The 26968-nt window shown below is 45.1% G+C and overlaps 1 protein-coding gene across 3 annotated transcripts in view; it reads left to right on the top strand.

Moving 5' to 3' along the window:
- The window catches only part of mon2 (MON2 homolog, regulator of endosome-to-Golgi trafficking), a 158666-nt gene that overhangs the window by 99494 nt on the left and 32204 nt on the right, over positions 1-26968 (top strand). For all 3 annotated transcript variants that reach the window (XM_086009423.1, XM_086009424.1, XM_086009425.1), the window contains 10 exons: positions 6-118; positions 218-322; positions 3400-3480; positions 10381-10454; positions 10547-10637; positions 12871-12972; positions 16398-16508; positions 17770-17945; positions 21424-21586; positions 23059-23352. In XM_086009423.1, coding sequence (XP_085865549.1) covers positions 6-118; positions 218-322; positions 3400-3480; positions 10381-10454; positions 10547-10637; positions 12871-12972; positions 16398-16508; positions 17770-17945; positions 21424-21586; positions 23059-23352 — 1310 coding nt within the window. The remainder of the gene's footprint in view (positions 1-5; positions 119-217; positions 323-3399; positions 3481-10380; positions 10455-10546; positions 10638-12870; positions 12973-16397; positions 16509-17769; positions 17946-21423; positions 21587-23058; positions 23353-26968) is intronic.

A 26968-nucleotide genomic window follows, 5' to 3' on the forward strand; every position in this document is an offset into this window, starting at 1 on the left:
TCTAGCGTACTCCATTCAGGGTCAAAGTGTGCAGATGATTAGCCCATCGAGTGAATCACACCAGCAGGTGGTGGCAGTGGGTCAGCCGCTCACTACTCAACCCCAAGGGACTGTTATGGTAAGGTACCTTTTCTCCATTTAAAAAAATTACTTTGGCACAGTACATTTCAGTCATTCATTTAACACAAGTAAAACCTTTCTTCCCTTCCTTCTCCAGTTGACTGCAAAGAATATTCAGTGCATGCGGACATTGTTGAATTTAGCTCATTGTCATGGATCGGTGCTTGGAACATCATGGCAGCTCGTCCTGGCCACTCTACAGGTACAGTAAACCTCTTGCTCATTTCATCTTGTTTAATTATAATTAAGTTTGCACTTCATTATACATTGGCATTGTTCTGCTTCTGTTTACTTCAGTAGCTATACAGTAATTTTCTGCATATAGTGAACATGACCTGTAAAAGTTATCATGAAGTGTGTGAAGTGCAAAATGGAGCCCTTTAGATGAGACATTAAATCAATGCCCCCATTTATATGGTTAGAGGGATGCTAAAGGTTTCTGGCATTATTTGAAGAACAGGGAGTTCGTCTGGTGTCCCAGTCAATGCTCCTGCCTCGGCCAACACCATCCAAAACAGGCTAACTGGTCTTTGCTGTTTGCGGGATCTTGCTATGGCCAAATTGGCTGCCATGTTTGCCTGCATAACCACAATCACTACGCTTCAAAGTAATTCTTTATGGGGTAAATTCAGCAAACCCATGTTCCCAGCAGGGAGCCTAGCCAGAGAGTCCGTGTTAGTATTGTAGTGCTAGCTGACCCATGCTCCCATTGAGTAAGTCTCCCTACTGGGAGCACTGAATTCATGTGAAGCCCCTTAAAAGTTTCTGGGAAACATTATCTAAATACAGCAGATTATCTGGTCATTATCGCATTGCTGTTTGTGGGAGCTTGCTGTGCGCACATTGGCTTCCATGTTTCCTACACTTCAAAAAGTACTTCATTGGCTGTAAAGCGCTTTGGGATGTCATGAAAAGTATTACATAAATGTAAGTCTTTCTTTTACATGCAAGGGAAGTAAAGTAGCTCTGGATTCTACAACTAGTTTGCTGTAGTTAAATATGTATTCAGCATCTTGACTCCATGATTTTGTTAGTCTGTAAAATGTAGAGCTGTAGTTCAGTGCAATTTGATTTACAGCTAGTAGCCATCCAAATGTTCAACATTTTGAGAGTGTTCACTGTTCACACTGCAGGGGTAAGAGTGTGTAATATAAGTTTTTTTTTTATCTAATTCAAAATAAAATTGAAATGAAGGCGGTAGCACTTAAACAATTCTATACATATCACAAATATGATTTAGCAGTACTGGAAGATCAGGGACACAGATCTTCCCCACTGATGGAGTTGAATTGATTTGAGGAGACTGATTATAGAGAGGAAGGTGGCTTCGTTCAAGAGATGTAAAATTGCAAAGAAGCTGTAATGGGAAGATTGAAGGGTAAGAAAGGTGGAATGAGACACTGGTGCAGACCCAAAAGGGATTCTCAGTTTAAGAGGAAGTGGAGGAATCAGATACAGAACCCGCACCCCTCCCCCCCCACGCCATATATTTAATATATACAGCAGCACCTAATGCGCAGATTGAGAAAATGCATACTGAGCTATCTGTACTCTGTGAAAGTCAGATAACTTTTGGGATTGTGATTTATGTCAGAGTTTATAAGTGGAAAGAACCTTTTTAGCTAGTTTAATCTTTACAAAACTGTAATTTTATTGAGATATATGTGAAAATAGAGACGAGTATAGTGTTTCTTCAGCTTTAACTCGAGGACAATTTGTATGGAGCTTTTAATTTCCTCAATGAGTTTGAATTAGAGTTAATATTTACCATAGATTGGTTCATGATGCTATGCTTCACGTACTTATTATTGCAGGGGTACTGCAATAAATTGCACCTCAAACAGCAGAATTTAAGTTCACTAGCTTTGTAATGTTAATGCTTTGAAAATGACAGCCAAAGTGTAATTTTCAATTGAATTCGTAGGATAATAGTTTTCTTATTCTTTGCATATATTGGAAATTGATTTTGAAAAGTCAGACTGCAGGTCAACCCTGTGTCACAGTGTTTTGCTGCACCGGTGTCCTGGTTATACTAACCTGTGTCACAGCGTTTTGCTGCACCAGTGTTCTGGTGATATTAACCTCTGACGCAGTGTTTTGCTGCACCAGTGTCCTGGTGATGCTAACCTGTGACGCAGTGTTTTGCTGCACCAGTGTCCTGGTTATACTAACCTGTGTCACAGCATTTTGGTACACCAGTGTCCTGGTTATACTAACCTGTGTCACAGCGTTTTGGTGCACCAGTGTCCTGGTGATACTAACCTGTGACGCAGTGTTTTGGTACACCGGTGTCCTGGTGCTGCTAACCTGTGACACAGTGCTTTGGTGCACCGATGTTCTGGTGATGCTAACCTGTGACGCAGTGCTTTGGTACACCAGTGTCCTGGTTATACTAACCTGTGTCACTGTTTTATTGCACCGGTGTCCTGGTTATACTAACCTGTGTCACAGCGTTTTGGTACACCAGGGTCCTGGTTATACTAACCTGTGTCACAGTGCTTTGGTACACCGGTGTCCTGGTGATACTAACCTGCTGGCATGAGTGAGATGCATTGAGCAATGAGACTCCGATTTGCTGTACATGTGTTATATACATTCTGTTCTTGATGTCTGGAGCACCCAGCATGTACTGCCAGGTTATATTGGCTGCTGTGGTGTATGTGCCTTTAAGAGCCCCTGTATAGCGTCTTGTATCTTTTAGTTCACCTCCAGACTTTGTCCAGTAAACACCTGTTAAACCAACTCCTGCATTCCGTGTCTCCATTAACACACGGATACAACAGCTGCACGTAGGTTATAACCAATGTTCCTTTTAAGCCGCGCGGCTGCCTGGAGCTCCTGCGCAGGCCGCTTGCTGGCTTTACAGTAGGAAAAACGGTGCATGCGCGGGAATTTGAATGAGCCGCGCAGCCCATTAAAGGGGGCCGTGCACCCAAAAAAAATTAAAGTGAACATTGGCTATAACCGTCTACAAATGTATCATCTACATTTCAAGTTGATGGTGCTAAGTAAGTATTTACTTTGAATTTCAATTTTCCAGTTTCTTTTCAAGTGTTTTAGCAGCCTTGGGATGCCTAAGGTATTATTTTAGTTACTATTTCCTGATCTACAATTTAAAAAAAATTCCACAAAGGATTGTGTGGCTCCGCAGTTATACAGTATGGATCACTTGGTTTATTCACTTTGTTACATTTTCTGTCTTTGCATTTGGTAGTGTTATTAAGTATGAATTAAAATTTTGAGTTATTAAAGAACTGAATTAGACTTTCTTTTCACCAGCATCTTGTGTGGATTCTGGGTTTGAAACCTGCAAGTGGGGGTGCCCTGAAACCCGGGAGAGCTGTTGAAGGACCCAGCACTGTGAGTAACAGCATTCTATTTGATTTGAGATTCAAGTTCATCCAGTTTTCTATCACGTGCAGAAATGAAATGTTGCAACAGAAGAATCAAAATACATCTCTCATACGTGTTTCAGGTGTAAGAACATAAGAACATAAGAAATAGGAGCAGGAGTAGGCCAATCAGCCCCTCGAGCCTGCTCCGCCATTCAATAAGATCATGGCTGATCTGATCCTAACCGCCAATCTTCTATCGCAGAACCATCTCCTGAATCTAACAGAATTAGACACACGAAATAGGAGCAGGATCAGGCTACGCGGCCCCTGGGCCCGCTCCGCTACCCACAGGGCCATGCCCGATCTGAACCTAGACTCATGTCCAAATTCCTGCCCGCTCCCTGTAACCCTTAATTCCCTTTACTTCTAGGAAACTGTCTATTTCTGTTTTAAATTTATGTAATGATGTAGCTTCTACAGCTTTTTGGGGCAGCATATTCCATGGACCTATCACCCTCAGTGAAGTAGTTCCTCCTCATCTCAGTTTTGAAAGAGCAGCCCCTTATTCTAAGACTATGCCCCCTAGTTCTAGTTTCACCCATCATCAGGAACATCCTCCCCGCATCCACCCGATCCAACCCCTTCACAATCTTATATGTTTCAATAAGATCGCCTCTCATTCTTCTGAACTCCAATGAGTAGAGTCCCAATCTACTCAACCTCTCCTCATATGTCCATCCCCTCATCCCCGGGATTAACCGACTGAACCTTCTTTGTACTGACTCGAGAGCAAGTATGTCTTTTCTTAAGTATGGACACCAAAACTGTATGCAGTATTCCAGGTGCGGTCTCACCAATACCTTGTACAACTGAAGCAATACCTCCCTATTTTTATATTCTATCCCCCTAGCAATGAAAGCCAACATTCCATTGGCCTTCTTAATCACTACCCTGCAGCGGGTAGTCAAAACTGCCCAACGCATTACCGGCACCCGGCTACCGACTATAGAGCACATATACCAGAAACGCTGTTTACGGAGGTCACGGACCATCATCAAAGACCCTACCCACCCCAGCCACAGTCGGTTCGCCCTCCTGCCATCTGGGAGACGCTACAGATGCATTCGCACCCGAACGACCAGATTTAGGAACAGCTTCTTTCCCAGGGCTATCATCCTACTGAACTCCACAAATAAACTCTAAAGCCTGCACATCTGCCAATGCACTTTATTATGGTTATGTTAATGTATTACAAGTCAAATGAATGTTGAATGTTTAAATGTCTTAATCTAAATGTACACTCTCGGGAGCCGCAAGCCTACATTTCGTTGTACTGCACTTGTGCACTAACAATGACAACAAAGTTGATTTATTATTATTATTACTAACCTTTTGAGTTTCGTGCACCAGGACCCCCAGATCCCTTTGTACTTCAGTACTTTCCAGTTTCTTGCCATTAAGATAATAACTTGCTCTACGATTTTTCCTGCCAAAGTGCATAACCTCACACTTTCCAGTATTGTATTCCATCTGCCAAATCTCTGCCCACTTACTTAGCCTGTCGATGTCCCCTTGTAGGTTTTTTATGTCCTCCTCACTCACTACTTTCCCTCCCATCTTAGTATCATCTGCAAACTTTGATATGTTACACTCGGTCCCCTCCTCCAAATCGTTAATATAGATTGTAAAGAGTTGGGGACCCAGCACTGACCCCTGCGGAACACCACTAGTTACTGATTGCCAGTCTGAGAATGAACCATTTATCCCAACTCTCTGCCTTCTGTTAGATAGCCAATCCTCTATCCATGCCAGAATATTACCCCCAATCCCGTGATTTTTTATCTTGAGCAGTAATCTTTTGTGTGGCACCTTGTCAAATGCCTTTTGGAAGTCTAAATACACTACGTCCACTGGTTCCCCTTTATCCACCCTATATGTTACTTCCTCAAAGAACTCCAACAAATTTGTCAAACATGACTTCCCCTTCATAAAACCATGCTGACTTTGTCCTATTAAATTATGTTTATCCAAATGTCCTGTTACTGTCTCCTTAATAATGGACTCCAAAATTTTACCTACCACAGATGTTAGGCTAACCGGTCTATAGTTTCCAGCCTTCTGTCTACTGCCCTTTTTAAATAAGGGTGTTACATTAGCAGTTTTCCAGTCTGCCGGGACCTTTGCTGAGTCCAGGTAGTTTTGGAAAATTATTACCAATGCATCCACAATCCCTACCGCCACTTCCCTCAAGACCCTCGGATGTAAGCCATCAGGTCCAGGTGATTTATCCGCCTTGAGTCCCATTATTTTACCGAGTACCACTTCCTTAGTGATTTTGATCGTGTTTAGCCCTTCCCCCCCCCCCCCATAGCCCCCTGTTTGTCCAGTGTTGGGATATTCTTAGTGTCCTCTACTGTAAAGACTGATACAAAATATTCATTCAGTGTTTTTGCCATCTCCATATTTCCCACCATTAATTTCCCAGTCTCATCCTCTAAGGGACCAACATTTACTTAGCCACCCTTTTTCTTTTTATATCACTATAAAAACTCTTTCTATCTGTTTTTATATTTTTTGCTAATTTACTTTCATAATCTATCTTCCCTTTCTTAATCAATCTTTTTGTTATTTTTTGCTGTCTTTTAAAGTTTTCCCAATCCCCTATCCTCCCACTAGATTTGGCTACCTTATATGCCCTTGTTTTTAGTCAAATACTATCCTTAATTTCTTTACTTAGCCACGGATGGCTGTCTTTTCTTTTACACCCTTTTCTTCTCAGTGGAATATATATTTTTTTGGAAGTTGTAAAATAACTCCTTAAATGTACACCACTGATCATGTATTGTCTTACCCTTTAACCTATTTTCCCAATCCACTCTACTCAATTCCGCTCTCATACCTTCATAGTCTCCTTTATTCAAGCTTAGCACGCTTGTTTGAGATCCAACCTTCTCACCCTCTAATTGAATATGGAATTCAACCATGTTATGGTCACTCATTCCAAGGGGATCCTTTACTAGGACATTTTTAATTAATCCTGTCTCGTTACACAGGACCAGATCTAAGGTTGCTTGCCCCCTGGTCGGTTCAGTTACATACTGCTCAAGAAACCCATCCCTAATACACTCAATGAACTCCTCCTCAAGGCAGTCCTGCCCAATTTGATTTGTCCAATTAATATGACAGTTAAAATCCCCCATAATTATAGATGTTCCCTTATTACAAGCCTCAACTATTTCCTGATTGATACTCCGTCCAACAGAGTTGCAACTGTTCGGAGGCCTGTAGACTACGCCCACTAGTGTTTTTTTCCCCTTATTATTCCTTATCTCCACCCAAACTGTTTCATTATCCTGATCTTTTGACCCAGTATCATTTCTCTGTATTACAGTGATTCCTTCCTTTATTAACATAGCCACCCCACCTCCCCTTCCTTCCTGATCGTTAAATAACCTGGTATGTCTAATTCCCAGGCATTGTCACCCTGCAGCCATGTTTCTGTAATGGCCACAAGATCATACCCATATGTAGTTATTTGTGCCATTAACTCGTCTATTTTGTTACGAATGCTACGTGCATTCAGATAGAGAACTTCCAAATATGTTTTGTGACACTTAGTTCCTGCTTTTGCCCTTTTTATTACTTTACCTTTTACTCCATACCTTCTGCCGCTTCCTGACACGCTCTGGTTTTTAATTTCCCCACTGCTACCTAAGTCTGTGACCTCTGTTGTCATTTTTATTATTTGCTCTCTAGGAACCTCCCCCCCACTAGTTAGTTTAAAGCCCTCTCTACAGCCCTAGTTATATGATCCGCCAGGACTCTAGTCCCAGCACTGGCCAAGTGAAGCCCGTCCCAACGGAACAGCTCCCTCCTGCCCCAGTACTGGTGCCAGTGTCCCAGGAAGCAAAACCCATTTCTCCCACACCAGTCTTTGAGCCACGCATTTAACTCTCTAATTTTATTTGTCCTAGCCAAATTCGCTCATGGCTCAGGCACCCTTGAGGTTCTGTTTTTTAATTTGACCCCTAGCTGCTCATACTCCTTTAACAGAACCGGCTTCCTAGTCCTATCTACGTTGTTTGTACCAACATGGACCACGACAACTGGATCCACCCCCTCCCACTGCAAGTTTCTTTCCAGCGCAGAGGAGATGTCCTTAACCCTAACCGGGTAGGCAACACAGCCTTCGGGACTCTCGCTCTCGGCTGCAGAGAACTCTATCTATCCCCCGAATAATACTATCCCCTACCACTACAACATTTCTATTTACTCCCCCCTCTTGAATGGCCCCCCGTTCCACGGTGCTGTGGCCAGGTTGCTCATCCTCCCTGCAGTCCCTGCTCCTGTCCCCACAGGGAGTAAGAACCTCGAACCTGTTGGACAAGAGCAAGGGCTGCGGCTCCTCCAACACTACCTCCCGGACCCCCGTACCTGCCTCACTCGTAGTCACACCGTCCTGTCCCTGACCATGGGCTACATCTGAATTAATTAACTTCATAGATGTGACCACCTCCTGAAACACAGAATCCAGGTACTTCTCCCCCTCCCTGATGTGTCGCAGTGTCTGAAGCTCGGACTCCAGCTCATCAACACGGAGCTGGAGTTCCTGTAGCAGCAGACACTTGTCACAGACGTAATCACCGTGAGCCTCAATGGGGTCCACCGGCTCCCACATCTCGCAACAGTAACACATCACCTCCATTCTATGTAATTAATTCAATTTTTTATTGTTAGTTATGGACACCCTCTGCCCGATTATAGATGCTAGTATCCCCTTTAATTAATTGGATTTAATTTAAAGCAATCCCTCTAATTACACCAGTTAAATGGTTTACCAACAGTCACTCTGCACCAGAAAGGCCTTATTAACTACAACCCACAGAGTTAAAGTTTGAAAAGAGCACCTAACACCCCACTTACCCTAACTCACACTTACCCTAACTCACAGCACTCTCTGCTGACTCGCACTCAGGGCTTACTCGCGCTAGCACTGGTCTTTTTATACTGTTTGTTTGTTTACAGCCAAATGAGTCACCCTTGCTGGTTGGGTAGAGAACTGGTTTCCACTGCCTGCTGTGCCAATTTACTCCTACTGCAGTGTTACCTTGTTTTACTCTTCTTAAACCAACAGAATCCCAAATATTTAACTTTTCCCCTTTACTTAAACTGCTTAAGTAATCTTATCAAGAATGATTTAAAGAGAAATAACAATTAAAGAACTCTCACACTTACCCAAACTCACAGCACTCTCTGCTGACTCGCACTCAGTGCTTGCTCGCAAGCTGTTCTTCGATTTTTTTTTTTTTAACTTCAGTTTATAAATTATACTAATATTTTAAAAAGGTTCCTTTGTATACATTGGTCCGGAATTTTCAGTCAGTGGCGAAGCAAAGGCATTCGTTGTTGGCCCCAAAGAGATCTCGTGATCTCTGTGGCGCGAAGTTTGTTTTTTGCAACACGCAAGTGACTTCAGTGCAATATAATAGGGATTCCCTAGTGCGATCTGTGACTTCAACAAGCTGTCTAAGCAGCCAATCACACTGCAGAATTCTCACAGACAGAGAAGCAGGAAATGAGAAGCTGCTTTTATCACGACTTTTTAAAAATGTTACAGCGAGCAAAACAAAGATTGGGGCTCTCTCATGGGAATACGGTAGAACCTGAAATATCATGAACAAACTTTTAAAAATATATTCATTTTTAAGTTCCTTAAAAATTGTAATTTTTATCATGGAGAAATTTGACATTCCACAAAATTAAAATTAGTTTTTCAGGGCCATAATGTTTGTTTAGCAGTCAATACGCTGTTAAACCCCCAGTTACACCTAATCCAACAAGCCCTAACATTTAATGGGGTATTTAACAGCGATGTTGCCGCAGAAAAGCCCAAGTTTTCATCAGTTTCACCGATTGCCGGCTTGGGGGCGGGGGCACAGCACAGCCCATGTCGGAGCAGTGAATAACAGGCCGCACCTTCAGGATTTCTGCGTTCAGATGCGCATGTGCTAAGTCCTGAAGTTGTGGTAAGTTTCTATGGAGTAATAACGGTGAACATAAGAACATAAGAAATAGGAGCAGGATTGGTCATTCGGCCCCTCGAGCCTGCTCCGCCATTCAATAAGATCATGGCTGATCTGATCTTGGCCTCAACTCCACTTCCCTGCCCGCTCCCTACTTGACTCCCTTATCGTTCAAAAATCTGTCTATCTCCACCTTAAATATATTCAATGACTCCGCCTCCACAGCTCTCTGGGGAAGAGAATTCCAAAGATTCACGACCCTCTGAGAGAAGAAATCCCTCCTCATTTCCGATTTAAAAGGGTGCCCCCTTATTCTGAAATTATGCCCCCTAGTCCAAAGATGTGCGGGTTAGGTTGATTGGCTATGATAAATTGACCCTTAGTGTTAGGGGGATTAAATACGTGGGGTTACGGGGATAGAGTGGGATATGTGTTGGTGTGGGGGTTACGGGGATCGGGTGGGATATGTTTCGGTGCAGGCTCGATGGGCTGAATGGCCTCTATCTGCACTGTGGGGTTTCTGTGATTCTGTGATTCCCCCACGAGGGGAAACATCCTCTCTGCATCTACCCTGTCAAGCCCCTTCAGAATCTTATATGTTTCAATAAGATCCCCTCTCATTCTTCTAAACTCCAATGAGTATAGGCTCAACCTTTCTTCATAAGACAACACCTGTTAGTTCGCCGTTATTACCCATCGCAAATCCCGGCCCATTAAATATCAATTTAAAATTTAATGGCTTCAAGGGATTTTTTTTTTAATCTTGGCATTCAGAGCATAGCACTTGAGCTACACTCTGCTGTCGTGCTTTTATAGCACTATATGAGCTTGCTAACCGTCCTCCTTGTGCATGCTATAGATTGTTGTATAACTAACTAATTTATGGTTTTAATCCTCTTTAGGTTTTGACCACTGCTGTCATGACTGATTTGCCAGTGATTTCAAACATACTTTCAAGACTGTTCGAGAGCTCCCAGTGAGAATTGCCTCTTAATAAACAAAATTAGTAATTTTATTATGGGCTATTGCAAACAGTTTGGTAACTTGCGTTTTAAATCTCTTTTGAAGGCATCTTGATGATGTATCGCTTCATCATTTGATAAACGCTCTGTGCTCCTTATCGGCTGAAGCCATGGATATGGCATTTTGGAACAACAAGGTGCGAATGGAAACCCATCTGGCTTTGCTGGCTCGTTGTGTTTATAGATACTTTGAGAGCTACTGTATAAACAATCAAATGTTTCCGTCACTGAGGTTTCTGTTTTACTATAGTTTTCAGAACACATTTGTAAGTCTCTCACGGGGAGAGGATATCATTAGTCGTTAGGAAGTGAGACCATGAAAAGAAATGTTACATAAGAGCAATGAAACTTTCTTACAAACGTAGATTGATTTTTTTTTTTGCTGGACCCTTGAGTTTATTTTAACTTTACTCTGAAACACTGTTTTATAAAACCATATTGTGCTGCTTCTCGCTAACGTTCACTGATGAAATTGGCACTGTAACTTGTTTGCGCCCCCCCCCACCCAGGTTTAGCACTTTTACTAGATATTTAGTGATGGTTATATTCATATGAAAGAGAGTGTCACACAGAATCATAGAAGTTCACGGCACAGAAGGAGGCCATTTGGCCCATCGTGTCTGTGCCAGCTGAAAAAGAGCTATCCAGCCTAATCCCACTTCCCAGCTCTTGTTCTGTAGCCTATCCAAGTACTTTTTAAATGCGATGGGGGGTTTCTGCCTCTACCACCCTTTCAGGCAGTGAGTTCCAGACCCCCACCACCCCCTAGGTGAAAAACGTTCTCCTCTAATCCTTCTACCAATTACTTTAAATGTATGCCCCCTGGTTATTGACCTCTCTGCTAATGGAAATAGGTCCTTCCTAGCCACTCTATCTAGGCCCCCCATAATTTTATACACCTCAGTTAAGTCTCCCCCTCAGCCTCCTCTGTTCCAAAGAAAACAACCCCAACCAGCCTATCCAATCTTTCCTCATAATTTCAAGTCAGTCTGTCTTTTCTGCTAACAACAATGTATTCATTTTATACCAACAGCTGACCATATTCTGACATTACAAAATTTGAGAGGGGTGCGGAACCTGAATAATTACACTTCAAAGAATAGGAATACAATTTCATCTGATTCAAAGTTTCTTTTTAAGCACTAAATTTCCACTTTACTGTGTTATTTATGTTGCTTCATTCAAATTATTCGGCAATTCAATTTCTTTTTGTGCCAACAAATTACTGAAGTACAAGGAGCAAACTATATCCCCAAAATAACACTGCCACAATTGTTACTTCAACTTCTGTCATTCTTTGGGATGACCTTGTTGCCATGAATTTCGTGAAGCACTGAATACCGAGATGTTGAAAAGGGCCTTTTGTGTACACGGTCTTTTTGTTTTAACTGTCAAACAGTTTTCCAGGTACACCCGCTGCCTGGAATGCTGTTTGAGGATGTCCTTTCATGAGCGTCCAGATTATTGCTAGATGTGGAACATCGGAACAGGAGTCGGCCATTCAGCCCTTCAAGCTGTTCCGCCATTCAATTAGATCATGGCTAAGAGGAGATTTGATCGAGGTGTTCAAAATCATCAAGGGTTTAGATAGAGTAAATAAAACAGTTTCTAATGGCTGAAGGGTCGATAACCAGAGGGCACAGATTTAAGGGGATTGGCAAAAGAACCAGAGGCGACAGGAGGAAAGACCTTTTTTACACAACGAGTTGTTAGGATTTGGAACGCGCTGCCTGATAGAGTGGTGGATACAGATTCCATCGTAGCCTTGAAAAGGGAATTTGATAAATACTTGAAGAAAAAATTGTATGTATATGGGGAAAGAGCCGGGGAGTGGGACTAACTGGATTGCTCTTCGAAAGAGCCGGCACAGACTCGATGGGCCGAGTGGCGGCCTCCTGTGCTGCACTATTCTATGATTCTAATCTTTATCTTAACTCCATCTGCCCGCCTTGGTTCCATATCCCTTCATACCCTTGCCTAACAAAATTCTAATTTCGGTTTTGAAATTTTCAGTTGTTGCCCCCCAGCCTCAACAGCTTTTTGGGGGAGCGAGTTCCAAATTTCCCACTGCCTTTTGAGTGAATAAGTACTTCCTGACACTGAATGGCCTAGCTCTAACTTTAAAGTTATGCCCACTTGTTCAGGACTTCCCCCCCCCCTCCCCCCAGAGGAAATAGCTTCTCCCCATCTATCCTAACAACTCCCTTGGTTATCTTAAACACCTCAATTAGATCACCCCTTAATCTTCTATACTCAAGGGAATACAAGCCTAGTCTTGCAACCTGCCCTCATAATTTACCCCTTTTAGCTGAGATTCAGAGGAATCTGCTTTATTTATGAAAGTTGATAACTGATTTATTCTTAAATTAGGAGCCTTCCCTATTTGCTGTTGCTAAGTTGCTAGAAACAGGATTGGTGAACATGCACCGGATTGAGATTCTCTGGCGACCTTTAACAGGACACCTCCTGGAGGTAAACCTTTTCATTCTTTGTGTGTTTATTGTTAACTGTTGAGTATAACTTGCGTCAGAGTTAGCGTGGTTGTGAATCATTTTAATTCGGTAAAATATGCTTCTCACTTGTACTTGTGTTTTCTTTTAATAATGTGATATGTAGCAGCAAGTAGCTTAGAGCACCCAGCCCTGGTTATTTCAGAAAGTGGGGAGGAAGAATTCTATTAAAATTGCATCTAAAAGTTAGGAGACAGTGGTAATGAATCTGTAATGATAGTGGTTCTGTCAAGTTTTGAATTGGAGCATTCATTAAAAAAATAATCCACATAAAATTTTCCTTCACGTCGTTGCCAGGTGAAGTACTTTGAATTGTTGATCTTGCCGTGTTCTTTGTAACCTGTGTCGACTTCATGCTGTCCCTTTCTGTTTTCCTTCCTATCGCTTCCTCTTGTCTTTTGCAGAAGGTAAGTCCTTCCCCGTTATTTAAGCATCCTTGACACAGTTTTTGTCCCTAAGCCATGTTACTTTAGTTATCGTTGTAAACACATTTTCCTCTTGGGTTCTACTAACAAATTCCTGTAGTTCAACATTTTAAATGTGTGCTACATTCAAGCAGTACAAATTTGTGCTGTTGGATAATTCATTCTCAGTGGAGGATATAAATCTGGAAAGGTGGTGGGATGATTTCCACCTTCATGTTTGGGCAGGATTGAGGAAGCCCTGTGGAGTACAGAGCTGCGATGTTGAGATTTTGTGTTGTGGGAGAAGACTTCATTCTGGTATTTGTTTAAAATTCAATATCTCTCCCAGGCTTTCATGGAACTACACTGAGGGATACTGGATCTGTCCAGAGATGGGTCAATCTAAATCAAGTGAAAGTTGGTTTTATGCTTTTGTTAAAGTAAATCTGAGATTAAGAAGGAACTTGCGCCTTTCACCACTACAAGACATCCCAAATGCTTCACATCGAATGAAGTGCGCACGCTGTTGTTATGTAGGCCGATGCCACCGCCAGTGTGTGCACATTAGAGTTTTGCAAGTAGCAAATGAATGCGTTGCCAGATAAAATCTCTCAGTGGTGTTGGGTGAGGGACAAATGTTGAGCCATCAAGTGTGTAGATCAGTAATGTTGGACAATATGTGCTTCTCCTAATTCAAAATTGCTTAATTTTAATTATTTTATAATTCAAATTTTTTTAAGCGCTAAATTCCTATTTTGTGTTATTTACATTGCTTAATTTTTTTAAAGCACAGAAAACAACTTCGAATGTATTAGGAGAGGACTGTATATGATTCAGATCTGAGTGCTGATATTAAAATAAGGCTAATTGGGGACATTTCTTTTCACTTAACATTAAAACTAGTGAACTTCATAAACTTGGGTCATTTCAGCAGTTAATTAAATGGAACAGATCACATGGATGATTTCAAAGCAGAGGTGGGAATAACAGGCCCGGTGGAAGCACTCCTGAAATATAACATTCCCTATGGTGCAATTCGCCTTTAAGCAGCTCAGTATTAGAATGCACCCAGTGACTGTTGCATTCTATTCTACATGTGAAATTAATTTTGATTTTTGATTTGCTTGAAATATCCTACCAGTGGCCTATAAAATTATCATCTGCACCCAGAATAAATAGTATATTGCACAGGCCTGTTGTAAATGTCATGGGCATGAGGGAATTAAACTGCCATCAATGATTGTTTAAATTAGAAAGTAATTTGAAGATTTCAGTAAAATGTGATTTGTGGAACATTGGTTCTAGAACAAGGGGGCATAGTCTCAGGATAAGGGGTCGGCCATTTAAGACTGAGATGAGGAGGAATTTCTTCACTCAGAGGCTTGTGAACCTTTGGAATTCTCTACCCCAGAGGGCTGTGGATGCTCAGTCGTTGAGTATATTCAAGGCTATGATAGATTTTTGGACTCTTGGGGAATCAAGGGATATGGGATCGGGCGGGAAAGTGGAGTTGGGGCCGAAGATCAGCCATGATCTTATTGAATGGCGGAGCAGGCTCGAAGGGCCTTATGGCCGACGACTCTTAATTCTTATGTTCTTCTGGTTCCTTCGGGATCTGGTTTGCAGTCAGTGCTCTTTTGATCCTGGGACACTGTGCCAAGGGATACTTGGCTGTATGAGGTATGTTAGCCGCATGTGTTATCCAGAGCAGGAACAGCAAAGAAGGTTACCTATCCTGACACTAGTGCTTGTAATGAGGGTTGATTTATACTCCAAGCTTAGTGTTGGTGCAGATCGGTTTCCACTTTACACTGACGCTAATCTTGTCTGGAGTTGAAACCCAGCCCAACTCCGGAGTGGAGCAGAGTTCTCTCCCTCCCCCAGGGCGTCTTTTTCCACTTTACTGTAGTGTGAGGTTAAGATGTGATTCCACATTCCGACTGCATTTACGCTGTTACTGCAGCATCAGTGAAAGTGACACTGCCTTGCCCTGAAATCACAGTTGTAGTGTGAATATACCTTGATCACTCCTGAGTTTAGGAAGTTACGCAGGTTCTTGAGTTTAATTTAAATTTACTAATGAGTTTAAGCGATCCTCCTGAGAATTTTCATGGTGAAGTCGACTTGTGGTGGTTGTACAGTACAGTTAATATTAGTTGTATGATGTTTTTACAGATGTAAAATCTTACCTGGGACTGTGGAAAAAATAACAGATATACAACAGAGTGCTTTGCAATGTGTTCTTGGTGGCATGTTATCGATGATCCATTAATTTAGGGGAAAGTTGCTTTTTAAATGCAATTGAGAAATTAATGGCATAGTGATTTAAAAAAAATCTTGCTGCTTCGATATTCTCAGATTTTGAATGTTGGTGGTGGCCAACCTTTTAAGTTGGTGGTCCAACAGGCTTGGTAGGAGGTTCTCTGTTGGCAACGGTCTACTTGGGAGGGGTTGGGGGGGGAGGAATAGTGTGTGCTGCAAAGGCCTAAACCAGGGGTTATATTTATAAATTTGATATCCTGCTAGTGGTATGCATTCTGTAGTGTATGTACCCGTCTACCTTTAAGGGAACTATTGAATGTAACCGTTCACCTTTAAGAGAACTACTTTAGGTGTGGCACTATTTGTTTGGCTTCTGTATACTGTAATACCGATAGTGACCACACCAGTATATAAGTGTTGTGGCAGGATTGCTGGGGCAGATTCGCCCGGACCTTCGAATAGTAAAGACCTGTTTGTTTGTTACTTCTGAAGTCTGTGTATTTATTAACTGTACAACCCACAGACTTTACACATTCAAGATATCAAACTTTTGAAAACTGGATTTTACTTGAGGATTCATTAGAATTTTTTCTTTTTAAAATTGCACTAACTTATCAGTGAGACCATGTGTTCAAGGTGCTGCACGTTTAGTTTCTTATAAACGTTTTGCTCCTGCCTTATAGCTAAACGTGGTTTTTTTTTTTTGGTATCTGGTTCGCAGGTGTGCCAGCACCCAAATGCCAGGATGCGGGAGTGGGGAGCAGAAGCTGTGACCGCTCTGATAAAAGCTGGACTGTCTTTTAAACACGATCCGCCACTATCCCAAAATCAGGTTAGTTCAGCGTGGGAAAGAGAAGGAATAGATTTTACAACCCATTCACTCAGAACACTGCTATTGACTAGCGGACAGTAGAGATGCATCTTGCCCCAGGCCTCATGGCAATCTAGCGTGTGCTCACAGCGCTCTTGTTACATGCTTATTTATCGAAGAACAGAGTACATTCTTATTTATCGAAGAACAGAGTACCAATCAGGCCACCTCCTTAACGGAATCCCACAACAAATCCATTCCCATTGTAAATTTGTCATTTCAACCAAATGTACTGAAGTGGAACAGGTTGCACTCGGAAAAACATCACTGACTGCGAGGTTTTGAGACCTGAGGCAGATTGCAGAGGGTCCTTGCTGTGCATCAGCCCTTATACCTGCGATGCATCATTAGTTTCAAAACTGCATCTCTAATCATTTATGGGTTCGTGATGATATTCCAACAGTCTTTGCCTCAAGGAGTCATCTCTGCACAATTGTCTGTGGCTGATGGTCAAAGCTTACTTTCGATTTGCTGAGCAAAAACATTTAAAGTACACAAACACAAAATTAAAGATGATTCAGTGACCCGTAACATTGGCCTTATTTGAATTCAATTGATTTATAGCCAGCTTAAATTCGGTGGCAGAAGAGCAGGAATATTTTCCAGAAGTAAGTGAATCATTTAAAGCACCAATTTTACTGTGAAACTGCTGAAAATCTGTAACAAATGAGCAGTGCACTCCGATTTTGTCTAAGTTGGGCTTTAGATGGGATTTTAACACATGAATAGCTCGGATTTATGCAGATTTTGCCATCCTTGGTTTTGCAAAATGGACCAGTTGGTAATGCAGTGTGCTACTGAACCATACAGACCGGAGGGTCCCCAAGTGAAGTCGGGAGCGGCCTTGGCTGTGATTCCTCCTGCAGTCAAATAGCCTGCAACAGTAACTGTGTGGACTCTTGGTTGAGATACCAGAGGGGTACGCCTGTGTGAGTCACTATCTTCGGGAGATAACCTACAGAACTTGCCTTTTCCTTTTCTTTGTATTTAAAATAAACCGTCTATCTCTTGTTTTTGACCAGAGTGATTTTTTTTTTTTATGTTGTTATTGAAGCATGGCTATTAAGAAACTACATAATTTCTGATGCCCTAAAGGCTGTGTCCATAGATTCTGTATTCATCTGTAACTCGCTCCAGAAAGTGGGTTCTTTGACACGGTCTTATTTCTCGATGGCTTTTTGGCTTGTGTTTGCTCTGAATTCGCTTTTATATTTCCCCACAGAGGCTGCAGTTGCTGCTGCTGAATCCACTGAAGGAATTGTCCAACATTGTACACCCTGACATCCGACAGAAACAATTGGAGTGCGTGCTCCAAATCCTGCAGAACGAAGGCGACAGCCTGGGGCCTGGCTGGCCACTGGTGCTGGGAGTCATAGGAGCAATCCGGAATGATCAAGGGTCAGCAGGAACTATTCTTTCTTTCCCCGTTGTAAACTTGAGGTCATCCAAAACTCGGCTGCCCGTGTCCTAACTCGACCAAGTTCCGTTCGCCTATCACCCCTGTGCTCGCTGACCTACATTGGCTTCAGGGTTAAGTAGCGCCTCGATTTCAAAATTCTCATCCTTGTACTCAAATCCCTCCATGGCCTCGCCCCTCCCTATCTCTGTAATCTCCTTCAGCCCCACAACCCCCCGAGATATCTGCGCTCCTCTAATTCTGCCCTCTTGAGCATCCCTGATTATAATCGCTCAACCTTTGGTGGCCGTGCCTTCTGTTGCCTAGGCCCTAATCTCTGGAATTCTCCCTAATCCTCTCTGCCTCGCTACCTCTCTTTCCTCCTTTAAGACGCTCCCTAAAACCTACCTCTTTGACCAAGCTTTTGGTCACCTGCCCTAATTTATCCTTATGTGGCTCGGTGTCATTTTTTTTGTCTTAAAATACTCCTGTGCGGCATCTTGGGATATTTTACTACGTTAAAGGTGCTATATAAATACTTGTTGTTGTTGTCTCTTCCCTTCCATATACCATAGTTGATTCCTGCATCAGTATTACCGCCCATTGCAAATTTATATTTGAATTTCCCTGGGTCTTTTTCACAACACTACGACCTTGTACATACTTTGCTCAGGGACTTGTGGTTTTACTTCTGATGTTCATTCACAAGGCCTTTCCTGTGCGAACTTCAAAAACCGGTTTACCATTGCGCTTATAACACGCATTTTATTGTTTGTGCTTTTTAGCAAATTTAATATCACGTAACTTTTAATCTTGTGCAAACACACAGCATAGATGTATGAAACTACAAGAATCTGATACAGGTCTAGAAAATGTGACCGCTGTATTAAGCAAAAGATTTCCACCGCAAATTTAACTTGGATTCTTAATGTTGAAAACATTTTTTAACGTGTGCTTTATGCAGTTTTAATAAAAGAAAAAGAAAGACTTGCATTTCTAAAGCGCCTTTTCCAACCGCTGGATGTCCCAAAGCGCTTTACAGTCAATGAAGTACTTTTGAAGTGTTTTTTTTTTATTCATTGATGGGATGTGGGCGTCGCTGGCTGGCTAGGCCTGCATTTAGTGCCCATCCCTAATTGCCCTTGAGAAGATGGTGGTGAGCCGCCTTCTTGAACCGCTGCAGTCCATATGGTGTAGGCACACCCACAATGCTGTTAGGAAGGGAGTTCCAGGATTTTGGCCCAGCGACAGTGAAGGAACGGCGATACAGGTCCAAGTCAGGATGGTGTGTGGCTTGGAGGGGAACTTGTAGGTGGTGATGTTCCCATGCGTCTGCTGCCCTTGTCCTTCTAAGTGGTAGAGGTCGCGGGTTTGGAAGGTGCTGTTGAAGGAGCTTTGGCGAGTTGCTGCAGTGCATCTTGTAGATGGTACACACTGCAGCCACAGTGCGCCGGTGGTGGAGGGAGTGAATGTTGAAGGCGGTGGATGGAGTGCCAATCAAGCGGGCTGCTTTATCCTGAATGGTGTCGAGCTTCTTGGGTGTTGTTGGAGCTGCACTCATCCAGGCAAGTGGAGAGTATTCCATCACACTCCTGACTTGTGCCTTGTAGATGGTGGAAAGGCTTTGGGGAGTCAGGAGGTGAGACACTCGCCGCAGAATTCCCAGCCTCTGGCCTGCTCTTGTAGCCACAGTATTTATATGACTGGTCCAGTTCAGTTTCTGATCAATGGTAACCCCCAGGATGTTGATAGTGGGGGATTCAGCGATGGTAATGCCATTGAATGTCATGGGGAGATGGTTAGAGTCTCGCTTGTTGGAGATGGTCATTGCCTGGCACTTGTGTGGTGCGAATGTTACTTGCCACTTGTCAGCCCAAGTCTGAATGTTGTCCAGGTCTTGCTGCATATGGACATGGACTGCGTCAGTATCTGACGAGTCTCGAATGGTGCTGAACAGTGTGCAATCATCAGCGAACATCCCCACTTCTGACCTTATGATGGAGGGAAGGTCATTGATGAAACAGCTAAAGATGGTTGGGCCTAGGACACTGCCCTGAGGAACTCCTGCAGTGATGTCATGTGACTGAGATGAATGACCTCCAACAACCACAGCCAACTTCCTTTGTGCTAGGTATGATTCCAACCAATGGAGAGTTTTCCCCTTGATTCCCATTGACTTCAGTTTTGCTAGGGCTCCTTGATGCCACACTCGATCAAATGCTGCCTTGATGTCAAGGGCAGTCACTCTCACCTCACTTCTTGAGTTCAGCTCTTTTGTCCATGTTTGGACGAAGGCTGTAATGAGGTCAGGAGCTGAGTGGCCCTGGCAGAACCCAAACTGGGCGTCAGTTAGCAGGTTATTGCTGAGTAAGTGCCGCTTGATAGCACTGTCGACGACACTGTAGTCACTTGTAATGTGGGAAATGTGTATTTTGTTATTTTACTGAAAAGAACCAGACGTTTGATCAAGCATTTAGTCACCTGTCCTATTGTCTGATCACGCTCTTCTGAAGCACCTTGGGACGTTTTACTACATTAAAGGCGCGATAGAAATACAAGTTGTTCTTTTCTCAAAGATCCAGAAGCTGTTGGTTTATAATTACTACAAAAGCAAAATACCGCAGATGCTGGAAATCTGAAATAAAAAACAGAAAATGCTGGAAATACTCAGCAGGTCAGGCAGCATCTGTGGAGAGAGAAACAGAGTTAGCATTTCAGGTCGATGACCCTTCGTCAGAACTGGAAAAAGCTGGAGATGGAACAGGTTTTTAAGCAAGTGCAGGGGCAGGGAAAGGGGGGAGGGGAGGAAAGAACAAAAGGGAAGGTCTGTGATAGGATGGAAGGCAGGAGAGATTAGAAGACAAAAGGGATGATGGTGCAAGACAAAAGGAGTTTGTAATTACTCCTGTTTTACTTCTGAAGCCAAAATTTAGCACTTACAGGAAACTTTGTGATATCCGGCACCGACGGGACCGGCGTGTTGCCAATCTATCAAAACTGCCGGACATACAAAGTTAATGTTGAAGCATACGGAGGTTTTCATCTCCGTATCGGACAACAAACACTGTTGCTTAGCGACAGCTTCTAAAGAGTCGGCTGCAGCTGCAAGCGTCTCTAGCTGAAGCTGTTGCTATAGCTACAGACATTGCAGTGCCTGACTGGGGGGGAAAAAAGAACGAGAACTAAAAAAACTTATAGAAAACGGCTCCTGATTTTTGCCGTTAGATCGAGTATTCCGGACATACAACCTCCGGATAAACCAAAGTTTCCTGTAGTTAACAGACTGCGAGACTGATTTATTACTTTCCGTGCACTGCCTCTAGAGGGTGCAGATGTAATTAAGGTACAAATTTAATTAGGATGGGTTCTAATCCTCGGCTTTTATTGTTGTGAAGTATTTTCCGAAAGGGTTCTTCCTCCCCCGCAGGTGACGGAATCATTTCACCTTGGGTAATGGATGGTTTTCTTCCTCCTTTGCAGAGAATCTCTAATCCGCACAGCGTTCCAGTGCTTGCAGTTAGTGGTGACTGACTTTCTGCCCACAATGCCCAGCACCTGCCTTCAGATTGTCGTGGATGTTGCCGGCAGCTTTGGCCTTCAGAATCAAGAGCTGAATATCAGTTTGACGTCAATTGGACTCTTGGTAAGTTTTAGTCAGAGAACTTCATCCTTTCAATGTGGCTGCAAGTGGCACACCAGTGAACACTGTCGCTGCATATACTTTTTAACGGCGAGGTGACGCAATGGGAACATGGCACTCCCACCTCTGTGACCTCAGTTTCAATGCTGCTAAAACGTGGAGTCAAAGTCTCCTCCCCAGTGCCAACTCTTCAATGAAATGGGTTTGGTTCGGTGCAAGTCCACAGCGCAAGATTGTCAATCACTGAGCATTCACTCAGATGTCAAAGGATGGTTGGTGAGGTGGAAAGTTAGGCACTTTTGCAATGGGAGAGGTTGCTATTCCGAGGTTGGATTTAAGGTGTATTGTGAAGCAGAGTGGACGGTTAGGATTAATCTGCATCTGCCCTTGGCTGAAAGGTGCCAGAAGTGGTTAATATTCCAATCCCCAGCGCTGACATTCATGTTTAAAATAGTCGCAGAGGTGAGTGTTTGCTTATTGATGGTACTAAGCCATAGAGGTACCCTTTCCTTTTAAGCAGGGGTGATTGTTGTATTCTTTTCAAGTGTTTAGTAACATTGGGGTTGAGTAAATGTCTGGTTTAATGATTGCAGTTTAACATTTAATCACTTGTATTGCACTTAGCTGAAGTCTAAGAATTCAGCAGATCTTGTTGCCTTTGGTAGCCAGGAGCTGTCAGTCTGGTCAGGTTTCATATTTACTGTAAAAGCAAAATACTGCGGATGCTGGAAATCTGGAAATACACTGCAGCAATGTTCCCTTTACGCCGCGCAGCCGGCTCACCGGCTTTTAAATAGGAAAAACCGTGAATGCGTGGCATTTAAAGGGGCCGCGCACCCCCCAAAATAATTAAAGGGAGCGTTGCTCAGCAGGTCTGGCAGCATCTGGGGAGAGAAAAACCGAGTTAACGTTTCAGGTCGATGACCTTCCGTCAGAACTGCTCTCTCCACAGATGCTGCCTGACCTGCTGAGTATTTCCAGCATTTCCTGTTCATATTTACTGCTTCAGATGCAGCCGCGAATGACCAACACTGGATATATCCCAGTTTTGTTGGTGTCCGTCTCTATATTCCAGTCACATTGCTGCTCCATCTCAAGTAAATATCTATTGAAGATAAAGATTTAATTATGGCAGTTTTTTTTTGAAGGATGTTGCTTATTCCATATTTACCTTCTGTTAACAACTAGAGCATTGTTCTATTACAAGATCTCACTGTAAACAAACTACAGTAGAATCTACACTAAATGTTTCCATATATTTATATTATATATATATTATAGAGATAGATATATGCAAAGGCCAGTGTTCTTAGTAATTTATTTTAACCTTCATCCTACCTAGAGTTTTTCTTTAAAGTTTTAGAATCTCGAGTTTAGGGTCTCCATCGAGCAGGAACCGAGTGTATAATCAGTTACTCTTTGCATGTAAGTCTTTCCCTATCTTTATAACATCCGTCCGTGTGTTTTTCCCCCAGTGGAACATTTCAGACTATTTTTTCCAACGGGGAGAGACCATCGAGAAGGAACTCGACAAGGAAGAAGCTATGCTGCAGAAGCAGGCAGAGGAAAAGGGAGTCCCTCTGAATCGGCCGTTCCACCCTGCTCCACCATTTGACTGCCTCTGGCTGTGCCTTTACTCAAAGCTGGGAGAGCTGTGTGTGGATCCAAGACCGGCTGTCCGAAAGAGTGGAGGGCAGACCTTGTTTTCCACAGTTGGTGCACATGGAACTTTACTGCAGCACGCGACCTGGCATACAGTGTTGTGGAAGGTACTAGAGAAGCCAGAAAATAATTGTTTGTACTGCATAACATCGCAGGCTGGGTGAGGCAGTTGGCACCTTCACCCCAAGTGTTCTAGCTGAGTCGCAATTTCCCAGCCTCAGCTCCAAGCCTTGCACTTTCTCCGTTCTGGGCTTCACGCTTTCCCTGCCCTCAGCTCCATAATTTGTTCCCTACCTGACTGTTCGCCTCCTTGCCATGCTTCCTCACACCTGGGTTCTGTGAATAATCTCTACCTCCGTGCTGTGCACTCTGGCCCTCTGCTTCTCCCAAAAATCCAGGCTGACACTCCACTCCAGTGCAGTGCTGAGGGAGTGCTGCACTGTCAGAGGTGCCGCCTTTTGGATGAGAAGTTAAACCGAGGCCTCGTCTGCCCCCTCAAGTGGATGTATAAGATCCCATGGCACTATTTCGAAGAAGAGCAGGGGAGTTATCCCCGGTGTCCTGGCCAATATTTATCCCTCAATCAACATCACTAAAACAGATTATCTGGTCATTATCACATTGCTGTTTGTTGGAGCTTGCTGTGCGCAAATTGGCTGCCACGTTTCCTACATTACAACAGTAACTACACTTCAAAAGTACTTCATTGTCTGTAAAGCGCTTTGGGACGCCTAGTGATCATGAAAGGCGCTAGAGAAATGCAAGGCTTTCTCTTCCTTTTCTGCCTTTGTGCTGTCTCATGCCTGGCCACTGTGATACGATGAACTTCGGAGCTGTTTCCAGGGAGCCCCTGCTGAGACATCGCTACATCTCTGCTCAGACCCATACTGAATCCCACTGGGTGCTCTCTGCCTTTTACTCTGGCTCTGCTGTCTCCCTGCTCAATGTCTCCACCGTTTTCCTAACTTTAGCCCGACGACACGCCCCACTCCTTTGGGGTTAATCTGCTTGTTAAATCAGATTTTGTTAGATTGGTAAATGTCAACCGCTGTATGGTGTCACGTGTACTTGGTTGCATTAATATGCCCACTAAAGGTTCTAAACTGAGATTTAGATTGTTTTCTGAATCAGTAGCATCTACTAATGCTAATTTTTAGTCTGTAATATTTTAGTCTGAGAGTATAAAATTCAAAAAGGGAGAGAATGAACTTGCAAACCTTTGTTCTGTGTGTGGGGTTCTAATGCCAAAAGTTCACCCAGTCCCCCCCCTCCTCCAACTCCTCACCCAGTCCCCCCTCCAACTCCTCACCCAGTCCCTCCTCCAACTCCTCGCCCAGTCCCCCCCCTCCAACTCCTCACCCAGTCCCTCCTCCAACTCCTCACCCAGTCCCTCCTCCAACTCCTCACCCAGCCCCTCCTTCTCCAACTCCTCACCCAGTCCCCCCCTCCAACTCCTCACCCAGTCCCTCCTCCAACTCCTCACCCAGTCCCTCCTCCTCCAACTCCTCACCCAGTCCCCCCTCCTCCAACTCCTCGCCCAGTCCATCCTCCAACTCCTCGCCCAGTCCCTCCTCCTCCAACTCCTCACCCCGTCCCTCCTCCTCCAACTCCTCACCCAGTCCCTCCTCCAACTCCTCACCCAGTCCCCCCTCCAACTCCTCACCCAGTCCCTCCTCCTCCAACTCCTCACCCAGTCCCTCCTCCTCCAACTCCTCACCCAGTCCCCCCTCCAACTCCTCACCCAGTCCCCCCTCCTCCAACTCCTCGCCCAGTCCCTCCTCCAACTCCTCACCCAGTCCCTCCTCCAACTCCTCACCCAGTCCCTCCTCCAACTCCTCACCCAGTCCCTCCTCCTCCAACTCCTCACCCAGTCCCTCCTCCTCCAACTCCTCACCCAGTCCCCCCTCCTCCAACTCCTCGCCCAGTCCCTCCTCCAACTCCTCACCCAGTCCCTCCTCCTCCAACTCCTCACCCAGTCCCTCCTCCAACTCCTCACCCAGTCCCCCCTCCAACTCCTCACCCAGTCCCTCCTCCTCCAACTCCTCACCCAGTCCCTCCTCCTCCAACTCCTCACCCAGTCCCCCCTCCAACTCCTCACCCAGTCCCCCCTCGTCCAACTCCTCGCCCAGTCCCTCCTCCAACTCCTCACCCAGTCCCCCCTCCAACTCCTCACCCAGTCCCTCCTCCTCCAACTCCTCACCCAGTCCCTCCTCCTCCAACTCCTCACCCAGTCCCCCCTCCAACTCCTCACCCAGTCCCCCCTCGTCCAACTCCTCACCCAGTCCCCCCTCCAACTCCTCACCCAGTCCCTCCTCCTCCAACTCCTCACCCAGTCCCTCCTCCTCCAACTCCTCACCCAGTCCCCCCTCCAACTCCTCACCCAGTCCCCCCTCCTCCAACTCCTCGCCCAGTCCCTCCTCCAACTCCTCACCCAGTCCCTCCTCCAACTCCTCACCCAGTCCCTCCTCCAACTCCTCACCCAGTCCCTCCTCCTCCAACTCCTCACCCAGTCCCTCCTCCTCCAACTCCTCACCCAGTCCCCCCTCCTCCAACTCCTCGCCCAGTCCCTCCTCCAACTCCTCACCCAGTCCCTCCTCCTCCAACTCCTCACCCAGTCCCTCCTCCAACTCCTCACCCAGTCCCCCCTCCAACTCCTCACCCAGTCCCTCCTCCTCCAACTCCTCACCCAGTCCCTCCTCCTCCAACTCCTCACCCAGTCCCCCCTCCAACTCCTCACCCAGTCCCCCCTCGTCCAACTCCTCGCCCAGTCCCTCCTCCAACTCCTCACCCAGTCCCCCCTCCAACTCCTCACCCAGTCCCTCCTCCTCCAACTCCTCACCCAGTCCCTCCTCCTCCAACTCCTCACCCAGTCCCCCCTCCAACTCCTCACCCAGTCCCCCCTCGTCCAACTCCTCACCCAGTCCCCCCTCCAACTCCTCACCCAGTCCCTCCTCCTCCAACTCCTCACCCAGTCCCTCCTCCTCCAACTCCTCACCCAGTCCCCCCTCCAACTCCTCACCCAGTCCCCCCTCCTCCAACTCCTCGCCCAGTCCCTCCTCCAACTCCTCACCCAGTCCCTCCTCCAACTCCTCACCCAGTCCCTCCTCCAACTCCTCACCCAGTCCCTCCTCCTCCAACTCCTCACCCAGTCCCTCCTCCTCCAACTCCTCACCCAGTCCCCCCTCCTCCAACTCCTCGCCCAGTCCCTCCTCCAACTCCTCACCCAGTCCCTCCTCCTCCAACTCCTCACCCAGTCCCTCCTCCAACTCCTCACCCAGTCCCCCCTCCAACTCCTCACCCAGTCCCTCCTCCTCCAACTCCTCACCCAGTCCCTCCTCCTCCAACTCCTCACCCAGTCCCCCCTCCAACTCCTCACCCAGTCCCCCCTCGTCCAACTCCTCGCCCAGTCCCTCCTCCAACTCCTCGCCCAGTCCCTCCTCCCCCAACTCCTCACCCAGTCCCTCCTCACCCAACTCCTCACCCAGTCCCTCCTCCTCCAACTCCTCACCCAGTCCCTCCTCCAACTCCTCACCCAGTCCCTCCTCCAACTCCTCACCCAGTCCCCCCTCCAACTCCTCACCCAGTCCCTCCAACTCCTCACCCAGTCCCTCCTCCTCCAACTCCTCGCCCAGTCCCTCCTCCAACTCCTCGCCCAGTCCCTCCTCCAACTCCTCGCCCAGTCCCTCCTCCAACTCCTCGCCCAGTCCCTCCTCCAACTCCTCG

This window comes from Somniosus microcephalus, chromosome 16 (genome assembly GCF_052327205.1).
Source record: "Somniosus microcephalus isolate GS21.2 chromosome 16, FLI_Smic_1.0, whole genome shotgun sequence".
Taxonomy (NCBI): domain Eukaryota; kingdom Metazoa; phylum Chordata; class Chondrichthyes; order Squaliformes; family Somniosidae; genus Somniosus; species Somniosus microcephalus.